The following is a 13004-nucleotide window of genomic DNA, read 5'->3' on the forward strand; positions in this document are numbered from 1 at the left end:
TCTAGCTAGCTGCTGTATCTCAAGGCATATGCTGCAGGCTACACCTACACGAGCATATTCTCCGACGTGCCTAAACAGCAAAGTAATCGCAAATTAAGCACCTACCATAAACCGGTGCCAAATCCAATCAATCACGCACGTTCATAGCGGACGTGCGCCGCGAATTTCTGCAAGCTTCAGGCCGCCGACTAGCTAGCAAGCTGTGACAGCAACCAGAAGACACCGATATACAGCTCCGTCATTTGCTAGCTGATCACGCGGCTGAGCTGGCATGATCATATCTATCGATGATACGGTTTTCCTACTACTCCCTCCGTCTGAGAATACTTGTTAGAGAAATAGATAAAAATGGATGTATCTACAACTAAAATACGTTTAGATACACCTATTTCTTCAACAAATATTTCTGGACGGAGGAATTAGTATATTGCTGCAATCTATGCCTATCTTGATTGCCTTGCACGTAGGCACGCACACACCTACACGGCTGTGGCTGTGGTCAGCATCGGGTGACCAGGTGTGATGGGATTCCTCGAGATATTCCTCCAGCACAATGAGGCGAGAGCGGCGCGCGGCGCGGAACAGTTGCGGCGGCCGGATGGATCATGGATACGTGTCCGTCCAATCCGGGGAAGCCGAGCTGTGCAGCAGCAAACGCGCCGTCTCTTTGATCGGCCTGAACCACGTCGTGCCAACGAGTCTCTCCAATCACAAAGAGGAAGTTCCTGATTTGATTTGATTACCCCACAATATTCCAGTTCCTGGTAAGACATCAAAATATGAAATGTTCCTCACTCCAGTTATTATGCCGTACAAGTTACTTCTGTTAACTGGCTGGTTACTACGAAAAGCTCCTTTGATGCATGGCGTCTAGTGGTATGCTTATCTGCACCTCTCCTTTGCATGTGGATCGCTGAAGCGCATTTATGAACCAGTGTATACCAACGTAGCCGTTCTTTTGCAGGAGTAGTATATCACGGGTAAGACGCGTGGTTTGGTACTGGATTCGTTCACTAGCAGTAGCAAATGTTCCACGATCCATCCCCTTAGTATGACGAATTCTAGCACTGATAGTAACTTGGACCAAACCTGGTACACATGTTGAGAACATGTACCGAATCGGTGGGTGTGTCCACTGCCCCGGCCAAATGCCTGCCAACTAGTCTGGCCCCACACGTTATGTCCCACTCATTCCGACCACATAAATTTCTTGCAAATTCAAGAAATTTAATTAGTTCATGATAAGAAGTCATTTGACTAATTATTTTTATAGTAGCTCCGACCGTTATAAAATGACTGATCGCTGGACGGCGCATTTAAAGCCACCCTGAGTACATGCACTGCATGCTAAACATGATTAGCCAGTGCTTTTAGCTCTTCGACTGGATGAACCAAAAAGTTTGATTTATTAGCCAGCGCTCGAGCCAGCCCCACTGTCATGAGCTAGGAGCATTCTGTGTGTAATAATTTGTTTTGACCAGTCAGTTCCTTATGTGTAATAATTTGATTTTCTAATTGTCGGCAAGGAACTTTCTGGGTTAATGCCCAAAAACTATTCAGAAGCATGATGTACCAAAACAATAAAGTACCTCATCTGTTATACTCATCAACCTTCACAAATCTATAGAAAAAACGATCAATTGTTAACTCACCGCACATCCGCAAACCAACTCTTGCATGCATTTGACTCTGCTTGACGTTTAGACGACTTCTAGCAAAACGTATCCCAAATCAAATTTCCCATGAGTACAAATTGTAAAATTCGTAAGCCTCGTTTAACAAATCAAGGGACAACCCAATCTTAGGGTTTATTACAACGCCTTCTTTCTTTTCTGTGAATCCTCTGATTGTCAATTCCAATGCGCTTTTCATATCTGCACCCCGCTCTCTCTCAACATCTCCATCGGACAACCTAACCTTGAAAAAAAATTACATAGAGCGATAGCCAAAAAATTATATAGAGTACACGGGACGCATATCACTAGAAAAAACATATAATCATTTTTTATCCACATCTAGTTTGGTGGGCTGCCAAAATCGTGGCCCAGCATTATCACAAATATCAATCAGTTCATAAAAACCAACAAGGACCATGAACTCCACATGAGCAAGACATTTCACTTAGATATTTTCCTACTAACAAGGCCCAATTACGCACTCAAATTTATACATTACAGATCACGTATGGGTTTTTTAACAAAAAAAATTCCTAGGGGACTTAAGTACAATTTTTTTGCTACTAGCAAGGCCCAATTACGCAATCACTGTTATGCGATTGTTAACAAATACACACTTACCAATTAGTACAAAAAATTGTTATATTATTTTCTAAACAACTAACTGTTGCGCATAAATCTGTCATATACACGATTGTGTTGTGTACTGACCTTCGTTTCCAAGTGGACGTTGCTTCGACATAAGCATTATGCACAGGAACCTCGCAAGATCCAGCTTCAAAACTCTCCGCAGGCTCCCGGTGTGGGTTGTTGATGGATACATCTATTCCAACCTCCCTCGTTCCTTCATGTTCTGCACAATCTGCATCTTGCTCATCAAGGGATAACACAGTATCCACACGGTGGCAAGCCCTTGACGATCCTGATGAACAATTTGATGGCGCGCGCATTACATCTCGTAATCTTTGCGCGGTGGGGGAGCACTCAGGTATCAAGCTACCTGTCGATCTAAAGATGAAAAAAAGAAATCAGGATAAAGGAGAACAAAACAAACCAAGATCAAAGAAGTTTTGAACACTTCACCTTAGCTGCCCCTCCATGTCGACGAAATCCATTCCTCATGCGTGAAGGAGACAAACTGGATGTATCCCCGAGCTAGCAGATGTTTGTAATTTTTTTATGCGCTCGCCGATATTTTGGCATAATAATCTCTGTGGAACGAATGGGTCCCAACTAAAACTGCACGCCCCGAAACATGTACCAGGTCCTGATTGGGCCATATCATAGTTCGCATGCAAGCGGACATGTGCCGGGTTTCGCATCGGGTCTGGGCAAACATGGAACAAGTAACCGAGGTAGGCTGACGCATGCCTCGCCATACGTGGCCGTAACTTCAGTTAAACGTACCTCCTCCATGCAGTATATGCCGCACATATTGCTAATATATAAGAGCATGGGGCCCATTGGACCAATCATGATGCATGCAGTGCACGGCATGGATAAAGTGCACCAATGTCGTCGTGCACTGAAAGTGCGCTCCGTTGATTACTAGCTCTTTTCAAATGTCACAGTCCAAAGACTAACCGCGACCCTATCCTGAAATGTAGTGGCGGAGCCAAGGCGGGGCGCAGCAGGGGCCTGCCCCCCCCCCCCCCCCTAACGATCGACAATTTTGTTAGAAGCTACGAAATGTAACACTGAGAGGCGGTCACCCTACCGGAGGCGCACAAGCATGCCATATTAGGGGGCCAGCAATCCCATTGAGAAGGACCCTAGAGGAAAAAGTGTCGAGAAGGGTGGTGATCCAATCCCACAAGCGGTTCGGGAAGCCCCTATGTCGGAGAAGATCCAGAATGAACTCCCCACGCACAGAGTCGAAGGCTTTCCAGATGTCAAGCTTCAAGAGGAGTGACGGAGTCTTGTTTCCATGCAGCTGTCGAGCGAGATTTCTGACGTACATGAAGTTATCGTGAATGCTCCTCTTTTTGATGAAAGCACTTTGCATGTTGGAAGCCAGATTGTTCGTGAGAGGCCCAAGCCGAATAGTGAGCACATTGGCGATGATCTTGGCGATACCGTGGATGAGACTAATTGGGCGATATCGGCTATCACCTCCGCCTCTCAGTGGTCGATAGGCGGAGTTGAACCAATGGAAGTTTGCCGAATGAAGGTTGTCGAATTGGTGGATCACTCTCATGACATCACCTTTTATTATGTGCCAATTTTTTCTTGAAGAAGTAGCCGGTGAACCCATCCAGCCTCGGAGCCTTGTCGCCTAGCATTTGGTCAATGTCAGTCATGACTTCCTCCTCTGTGCTGGCATCATCAATGCCGATGCCAGCCATGCCGACAAAGCCAAACTCCACGCTCTCCCAATTGAGGTCCAGCGGCCTAGGTGGCCGTGCTCATAAAAGATTTTCTCGGTGAGGTTGTGGTCAGTGACCCATCCATTTCCTCGATTTAAGCGGTGGATGTGATTTTTCCTTGGTCTTGCTTTGACCCTTTGGTGAAAAAACTTAGTGTTGGCGTTGCCCTCTCTGATGTTGGCTATGCAAGCAAATTGCTTTTTTTTTCTTGCTCTTTCCACCACATCCAAACTAACTACTTGGCGCTTGAGCCTATTCCGAAGGTCGTGCTCCTCCGTCGATAGATGGCGGGTTTCCTAAGCGATGTTGAGAATGACAATGAGGGTCGCATGGAAGTGCACCTTAGCCTTAGAGAAAAGCTTTCTACTCCATTTTGTGAGCTCCAGCCCCGTTTTCTGAGCTTGTGAAATAACCTTTGGCACCGCTCTTCATAAACGTTGTTCTCATCCCAAGCCTTTTGCACAATCTCTGTGAAGCCCGGAATGCTGCTCCAAAAATTCTCAAATTTGAAACACCTCGGTCTTTTTGGTCCCCTGCTATCCGCCGGAAGGAGCGGAAAGTGATCTGATAACGAAGAGGAGATGTCATGGAGCACATGGGAGTTGAACCGCATATCCCACTTGACATTGTTGAAAAAAGAGTCGAGCTTACAGAGGGTAGGATTCAGTCTCTCGTTGCTCCAGGTGAAGCTGTGGTTTTGAAGTATCTCTTTAAGCTCGCATGTGTCAAGTGTGGCACAGAAATGATTGACGCGGCTACGATTTATGTTTTCTTGTCTCTAGCCCGGTAGATTTGGTTGAAATCACATAGAGCTCATTGAAGTTATTCTTCCTAGTGGAGGCGGTAGGCCCATAAACACAAGTGATCAGTTTAAAACCATGACCATCGCCGAGAGGCAAAACTCTGTTGCGGATATGTCGGTGACATGGACAGAGCATCGTCTCAAAGCATTAGGATACCCACGGGTTCCGATTGCCGGCCTCTGGGCAAAGCTGCGAAGTTTTAGATATTGTTATATTATATATGTCACGGACTTGATGTTAAATATTTGCCTAAATACAAACTGAATGCTACCATAGTAACTGTCAAATGCCAAATGTGACTTATAGTCTTCAGCCACTAGAGGAAGATGATCTTTTCGCAAGCAACTTAATGGTCAACAAGCGGTACGTTGACAGTAATCTGGAAGCCCTACAAAGTTTCCATTGCACATTCAGGATGAGAAACATCTGCATGACATATTCTGGGAATAGAGGATCCCATCCAACACAAAAGCCCCAGCCACCGTCTGCTGTCGGTCACCTGCGGCTTCAAGCAGAAATCTTGAAAACAACTGTGAAGACTCATGATTTGGAACACAGAGCAATATCTGTACCATACGAAGTGTTGTCATTTGTTCTATACAGCATCATGCAGGAGCTTATTCAGAATTGGCACTGTCAAAATGTTTTTTTTGAAAACGGGCAAAAGATTTGCCACGTATATTAATTAAGAGAGAATAGAGTTTGTGTTACAAACACCCCTTAACAATACACGGAAGAATCACTCTCCCGGCATGATGGACCCTAGCTTCTTAGCTCCGGCGGCGACCCAAAATGATGCCTCCCTTTTGATGTTGTCGAGAAGAACCGTAGGCGGAGCTGCCATGTTGCGGAATACACGAGCGTTTCGCTCGTTCCAGATCGTCCATGTAGTGAGCATGGTGAGCGAGGCCATGGCCTTCCGGTTGGGGACGGAAGCATCAGTCAACCCAAGCCACCATTCTAAGGTGGAATGCCTCAGGGGCCAAGTAGAGGTGTCAATGTGAATGAGTTGCAGCCACGCCTTGACCAAGCCCCATAGGCGAATGGTGAAACGACATTTGAAGAAGAGATGGTCAACCGATTCATTCTCACGCATGCATAAGGGGCATGAGCCACAGTTAGGCCAACCGCGCTTGGCCAAACGATCCGCAGTCCAGACTCTATTTTGGATGGCCAGCCAAGCAAAGAACTTGACCTTGGGTGGAGCCCAGATTTTCCACACTGCATGCTCCAAGGGAGAGCGAATGAGGCCGAGAAATTGCGCTTTGTAGGCGGACTCCGCCGTGTAGAGGCCACTAGTAGAATGCTTCCAAACAATGTCGTCGTCAATATCCTCCTGTAGGTGAAAATCCCGGATGGTGGCCCAAAGCTCGAGAAATTGTCTGAAGTGCTCTATAGAAAAATCGGACGTCATCTTGATCTTTTTAACCCAAGCGCCATCCTTTAGTGCTTCCCGCACCTTCCAATTCTTCCTCGTTGACGCCGCGTAGATGAGAGGGGCCAAATCCATGGGTTTGCGGTTGTGCACCCACGGAGAGTCCCAAAAGGGGGTGCGCGCGCCATTTCCCACAATAATAGTTGAGGAGGCATAGAAGAAGTTGTAGTCTGCGTTATCGCACGGGTTGCCCATGCCAACCCACATCTTAGTTGGCTCCTTCCACTCAAACCAAATCCAACGAATCCTCAGTGCCCTAGCAAATTTCTCCGTGTTTAGCACTCCAAGACCCCCATTAGCAATTGGGCGGCAAACGGTGTCCCAATTAACCTTGCATTTGGCCCCGGTGGTCTTGTCTGTTCCCTCCCAAAGGAACGCTCGCTCAAGCTTGTTGAGATTTTTGAGGGTGCTTGTGGGGAGGACGAGCGTAGTGATGAAGTATATGGCTTGGGAGGCAAGCACCGACTTGACCAAGGCGGTGCGTCCCATAGACGTGATGTTTTGCCCGTCCCAAGGGACCAACTTTGCCGCCGCCTTATCCTCCAAGAACTGAAAGTCCACCTTCCTGAGCCGCCGCACAGAGAGCGGGAGGCCTAAGTATTTCATGGGGAAGGATCCGCGCACCGCCGGAAGGTTTTGAAGGATGTCCGACAGGTTGATGTGCCCACAACGGATTGGGATGACCGAGCTCTTGTGAAAGTTGGTGGCTAGACCGATGACATCGCCAAAAAGACGAAGGATGTTGGAGAGGTGGTCAATATCGCGCTTGATGGGTGCCATGAAGACCGCCGCGTCGTCCGCATAAAGGGAGGTTCGTAAAAGAACCCCACGGCCACGGATTTTATGAAATAGCCCTGTAGTTGCCGCCATCTCAAGAATTCTTTGGAGTGGGTCGATCGCGAGCACAAATAGCAAGGGGGATATAGGGTCCCCCTGTCGGAGACCCTGGCCATGGATGATGGGGCTGCCAGCGACGCCGTTAAGAAGAATCCGCGAGGAAGAGGTGCCCTCCCAAAACATCATGGCAGCCAAGCGACTCCAGTATTATGCCATTACAAACAAGATGCTTATGCTTCTGCTGCAGCGCTCTCCAATGTACATGCACCTGAAAAACCTGGGCTCTAGACTATAGGTACAGAAAGAAAGGAAGAAAGAAAACAGCAGAGAGCAGAGGAAGGACAAGTCAAGGAAACAAAAAGCACACCACTACAATACCACTAGTCCACTACCACAACGACATCAGCATCAATCTAGAATCTACACTGCCGATCACCCGAAACAAGCGCGGGGCACCGGCATGTCTTGGGATGGAGCTATACTGCCCGCGAGGATCAGTGGCGCAGCTCCAATTTGAGTCCGCCACAAGATGAAGAATTCAGTAAGCAACTGCAACTACTCCTGGGCATTTTTATCCCCTAGCATGCCGCGTCCCGGAAGAATTCTGCGGGCACTGAAGTTGGGCATTGCTTTTTCCCGACAAATTTGTACTGAGGAAAGAATGGTGTAGAGGAGGTCAGCATCAGCATAAGCTTTGCCTAATAACTGAAGAAATTTGGTGGCATAATATTGGCTGAGATCGGTTACCTTATGTTGGCTGTACTTTTCTCTGATTGCAGGAAGATTACTCCCAGGACCAACGCTGAAAAGGCGGTGCAGCGCCTTCACACAATCGCAGAGCTCCGATGGCTTGTACTGTGTGTAGTGGGCAAGGGTGGAGTTCTGATTCCAGTTCACAATGGGAAGTAGTACATGTTAGCTCAAGCAAGCAACGTTTTGATACTGCAAAGATTTGTGAAAGCTGCACTTACCCAGGGGTGTTTTGCTGGCTGCAGTATGAACTTCGACAAGAAAATTGCGGAGGCCGCAACAAGTGAAGGAGGGTAAGCAAGTAGACTGTACTCAAGCAGTGATAGCTCAGCAACATAATTGGCTAGGAACTCAAGATGCAAAGGTGGATCCTGTAGAAACGAAAGTAATCAGTAAAATGCTACAAAATATGGAATTGCAGAAAGCAAGCAGAAGCTGATCAAGAGAGCTATACCTCATCACAGACTTGTGCAGCCCGGACAAATCTCCTATGGTAAGCAAGAAATAGAGAAAGTGAGATTCAGTTGGTGTGAAGCCATGAAATTTGCCAATGCATGAAGGAGAGCAAAACCTTAAAAAGCACTTTGCTGTAGGCGCGGTCATCTCAAACTTCAGGTAATTGAGGACGGAAGCTTCCATATCCAGAACCTGTTTATCTATGAATTAGAGAATGGCAGAGACAAAGTGACAAACACTGAACGATCTGATGCAATATATCACTAACCTCATCCTTGAAGTATGTATTGTCAGTGATGTAGCAGAATTCTTCTACCTGGGGTGCACAAATCTCCTCATATTTACTGAAAATCGAAGAACAAAATTAGTACGCTAACAATGAAATGCCAATCAAGAGTAAATGAAAATAAAATAAAAAATGAAGTGGCTGGATCTTAATATCTTACGCAGCTATAAGCATGCAAGCGACACCAAGTAATTGCAGCCTTTGCCGATTGATCTCGTTGCCGGAAAGGTAACGGTCAATATAGTTGACTGTCAGGTATAAGGTATCAGGAACAAGACGATATTCTTCAGCAACCTGCACGAAGTAACGCATTAATATAATGAAAAAGAGTGACCTCCAGGCTTATAAACTGTTACTAAATTTGCTTTGTCAGCTGGAAAAGCTTACTTCCACAAGCCAGTCAATCAGGATAGCCCTCATGCTTGGGTTCACATCCTTCTGAATTGTTTCCAGAAAATCAGTTGATGGTCTTTTCCTCGTCTGTTGAGAAATAAATAAAGCATTACAACAAAATATAGACATGTAGTATACATCTACTTTTTGTTGATCAAGTTCACATCCATTTTTATTGAACTTAATTTAGTTCATTGAGGAGAACATTACTCCATTACGACTTCAAGGGTATCATACTACAACAGGGCTACTCCATCCTGCATGAATTCCTCTATCATACACCACCTAACATTATTTTAACACTACCTTTTGACATCCTAACATCAATTTGTGAAAAATGTAACGCATATTATATGGTGTTTGTACTGACAATAGCTTTGGTTTATAATTTCTTCAGAGGCTGGTTTAATCGTTTATGTGAATTTGATCTTAGAAAATGTTATTGTAGTGTCTATGATTGATGTTTTCGGCAACTGACAACAAGCATTTGGCATTTGCTACTAGTTCTTTCGACACATTCCTGGTAATTGACAATAAGGTCTATGATGACACCGACAGACCTCTAGACCACAAGCTGAGAAGGGCAAGCAACAATAAGAAACATGCGCAAACTGAAGAAGGTTTTTAAGTCCAATAATCATGTCATCATGTAATGTAGAAGATATACTAATCTGTTCTGATCTAAACATTTGAAGGAGCAGGCTGAAAGAAGATGCTGAAGAAAAGAATGCGCACCTCAGCCTCTCGCAAGTGCATATAGATATCAGAAGCAAGAGTAGCACACAGCTGTGGATCCTCGTAGTTATCATCAACGTCACAAACGTTGTCAATTTCCATTGGGGCAGCAGCATCCTTCTTCCACTTAGCTCCTGCGAAAGAAGAAAGGCACTACATTAATGACAAAAGGTCTAACAAAAGAGTACACTATAAGAGGACACGCCCTAGACATAACTGTCAATGTTCAGAAAGGAAAACAAACCTTCCACAGTTCTATCATCTGAAATGCGCAGGTTTTCATTTGCCCGTCGCTGTAGAGAATCGAGCAATGAGGAGTCACCGTTGTCAATGTACTCGAAATCGGGGCTCTTCATAGAATCGCAACTCGACATAGTCTCGTCAGTGGAAATCGAATCTCCTGAATGTCCAGGAGACACGAAGCTGCTGAAGGGTATAACGGCAGGCACGGCAATCGGCACCACAGTAGGCACCTTACGAGGAGGAACACTCTCCTTCTGTACGGAGCTCTCATGGCGAGATGTGACAGGAGCTGGCTTGGTGAAAGCCGATTTCACAGCCGAGCCACGATTTGCGCTTGCATTCCGAGCACTTGGCAAAGCTCCCTTCTTCACAGGTGCAGCTGAGGTAGCTGAATTCAACCTCTGCATTACAAACTAGAAAAGGTAAATAACCGATTCCAAATCTCTTGCTCTCACGCATGCATCAGTAAGCACAGTTTGAATTACAAATTGTACAAATAACAAACATGGATAATACTAGTATGATATTAGAAAATTCCAGAGTAACTTTATGCTAAACTGTTCTAGGGCAGTGTAAGATTTTAACCATAAACGCTCAGCAAGAATTCTTGCCAGAACATGAGCCAAACTCCTGAAATATGATCCGCAACAGAAAGAGCAGTACTGGTAAAGGCGCAAAATTGAGTGGACATAGCAGCCAGAAACGCACAGAAAAGAGGCATCAAAATTTGGGAAAAGTGGAAGATTAGCAATCGCAGAGTATGTCCCAGAAATGGAAAACAATACAAAGCAAAATCAATTTTAGGAAAAGTGGAAGATGAGAAATCCATGAAATGGAAAACATCACAAGCCAAAATCAACCCAGAAACATTGTAGTTTCAAGAGCACAAAACACGCTGCTGATTGGGTACAAGAGGCAATAAATCGCAGTATGTCCTCTGATACCAGAGAAACTACTAAACGTTTGACATATCGCCCCGAAGGATGGACAACACATCCAAATCTCCGCATCGAGGATTTTCCTATCCGAGGAACAGGGCAATGCACTTGATCCATCCGTAGAGCCCCATGGGCAGAAGCAACAGCAGGAGCGACTGCAACCTGCGCTCGTGCCCTCTACAGGGGTTCCAACCATAGCCATTCAAAATTCAAATTAAACCGGCCCACGATCTCAACCCCAGACGGCAACCATTTCATCCCACAACAACAAACAAACAAAAAAGGCAATCCCTCAGGGGTTCGGATCCGTACCGCATTGCCCGTCGTGACGACCGCGATCTTCCCGCAGCCGGCCCTGCCCGCGGCCGCCGCGGCGACGTTGGTGGTGAGGTTGCCGAGCGCCACGCGCTTCTTGGCCTGCTGCTGCGCGGCCGCGGGGCCCGCCGCCGCCCTGGCGCCCTCCGGCACGGCCGGGCGCTTCGCCGTCGAGGTCGACATCGCCGACGAGAAGCGGCGGGGGGCGGCGGAGTTGCTCGACATCGGGGCGCGGGCGTGAGGGCGGGGGAGGTCGCTCGCTGCCACCACACAACCACCGACCTCGCGGAGCACTCCGTGGACCTCGGGTGGGATTTGTAGGGGGGCAGCGGAGCGGGGGAGGGGAGTGGCGAGGGTTTGGTGTCCCGGCACGACAGACAGAGCCCTGGGGTTTGGGGAGGGCGACGGGGGGAGAAGAAGAGGTGGGGGGAAGGGGGTGGCTATATTAGGAAAAACACCCTGTCCTTTCAAAATAGTTTCCTGCCTGGGGGCTACTTGCCTATTTAGGCTGCCAATTAACTAATCGCTTAAAATTCAAACTGCCCTCTATACTGGACTTGACACGGACTTCTTTTTTCTTTTCGGGTGAAATAATGTATTACTCAATCACAAGGTTCATACAATCAATCACTGCAAACTCCAATGCCTCTGACATGTACCTCAGTACTAGGATTTTAAGTTTTTTTTTGTGGGGAGGATTTTAAGTTTGTTGGGCGGAGTGCCAACGGAAAAAATGTAGCCTGGATTAAACTTACACTGTAGTGGTAGTTACTTAGGGACGTGAAGTGAGATTCACTTTAGCAAGAGAAAATAGCATTACTATATTATCTAAGAAATCGTAGTACTATATAGTTTAGCTCTATTCATACAAAAATTGCACATCGGAAAATGTCGCGCGGATTAGTTCAGGCCAGATTGTGTCACAGCAGAGTTCTTCTTTTGAAACTACTAGTACTACTGTACTGCGTGAGTTAGAGAACCAAGGCCGCTGCTGCCATGCATGTGTTTATTGCCGTTACAGATTGCCCCACGGCTCTCCCATTCAAATTTCGAAATTTGAAATCTGCGTGCGGTGGGGTTGGGGTGGGGGGCTCCTTTTGTCACGGTGCAATATAGGGAAGCGCTCGATGCACAACACTCCTCCTAGTACTAGTACGTGGCATGATATCCAACGCGTCCATCCAAATCCAAAGAAGAAAGAAAAGCGCCCTTCCACATTTTCTTTATTATTTCTTCAAGCAGCGATAACTAATTACGGGATTAGTGTCTAGTGTAGTGGAGGGAAACTGGCGTGTTTGAACCTCCAACAGATCGCGTCCGTCCGTCAGGACGGCAACGGCATGCATCCTGGGGGAGCGTGCGTGCGCTCGAGGTCAGGGGGGAGCGGGTGGGCCCCGTCCGTCGGCTTTGCTTCTCCTCGCGGTTTGAACTTTGAAACGCTGATGCGCGCTGCCCTCCTCCTCACCGGCCACCAACGGGCCGCAAACCGCACGTGCCACCAGCGGGGCTCTGGACTCTGGACGGAGGGCTTTGGGTTTTAAATTTTTTCGAACCGGTAGTCCGAGTTCTGTCCTAGTAGGGCTGGAAAGCATGCAAAGATCTCGGAGTGTGCTGTGCGGGCGAAAAGCCACTGTATGGACTAGGCACTACGGTAACGTCACAGTAGGCAAGGTAGGAGTGGGGCCCGCATCTGTCTGCTGAACTACTGATGCTGCCTCCGGGCTAGCAGGTAGGTCCGTGCCATTTTTGGATCCGGAAGCTAATGCTGATG

General features: G+C 47.0%; 1 protein-coding gene across 1 annotated transcript; it reads right to left on the bottom strand.

Moving 5' to 3' along the window:
* Positions 1-7289: 7289 nt before the first annotated feature.
* Positions 7290-11649, bottom strand: LOC123077889 (cyclin-A1-2). Its single transcript, XM_044500246.1, has 11 exons — positions 11231-11649; positions 9982-10381; positions 9738-9871; positions 8997-9089; positions 8770-8903; positions 8592-8667; positions 8439-8515; positions 8322-8355; positions 8089-8238; positions 7865-7999; positions 7290-7767 (listed from the first exon to the last, which is right to left on the bottom strand). The coding sequence occupies exons 1-11, from the start codon at positions 11456-11458 to the stop codon at positions 7696-7698; spliced, it is 1533 nt and encodes a 510-aa protein (XP_044356181.1). The 5' UTR covers positions 11459-11649; the 3' UTR covers positions 7290-7695.
* Positions 11650-13004: the final 1355 nt, after the last annotated feature.

Source organism: Triticum aestivum, chromosome 3D (genome assembly GCF_018294505.1).
Source record: "Triticum aestivum cultivar Chinese Spring chromosome 3D, IWGSC CS RefSeq v2.1, whole genome shotgun sequence".
Lineage (NCBI taxonomy): Eukaryota > Viridiplantae > Streptophyta > Magnoliopsida > Poales > Poaceae > Triticum > Triticum aestivum.

Bases quoted from the DNA above. Each gene is read 5' to 3' on its own strand.
- LOC123077889 (XM_044500246.1), bottom strand. From the start codon at position 11,458: ATGTCGAGCAACTCCGCCGCCCCCCGCCGCTTCTCGTCGGCGATGTCG. The intron at 10,382-11,230 runs GTACGGATCCGA...TTTGTAATGCAG, and splicing joins TCGTCACGACGGGCAATGCG to AGGTTGAATTCAGCTACCTC. The intron at 9,872-9,981 runs GTTTGTTTTCCT...CTTCTTTCGCAG, and splicing joins AGATGATAGAACTGTGGAAG to GAGCTAAGTGGAAGAAGGAT.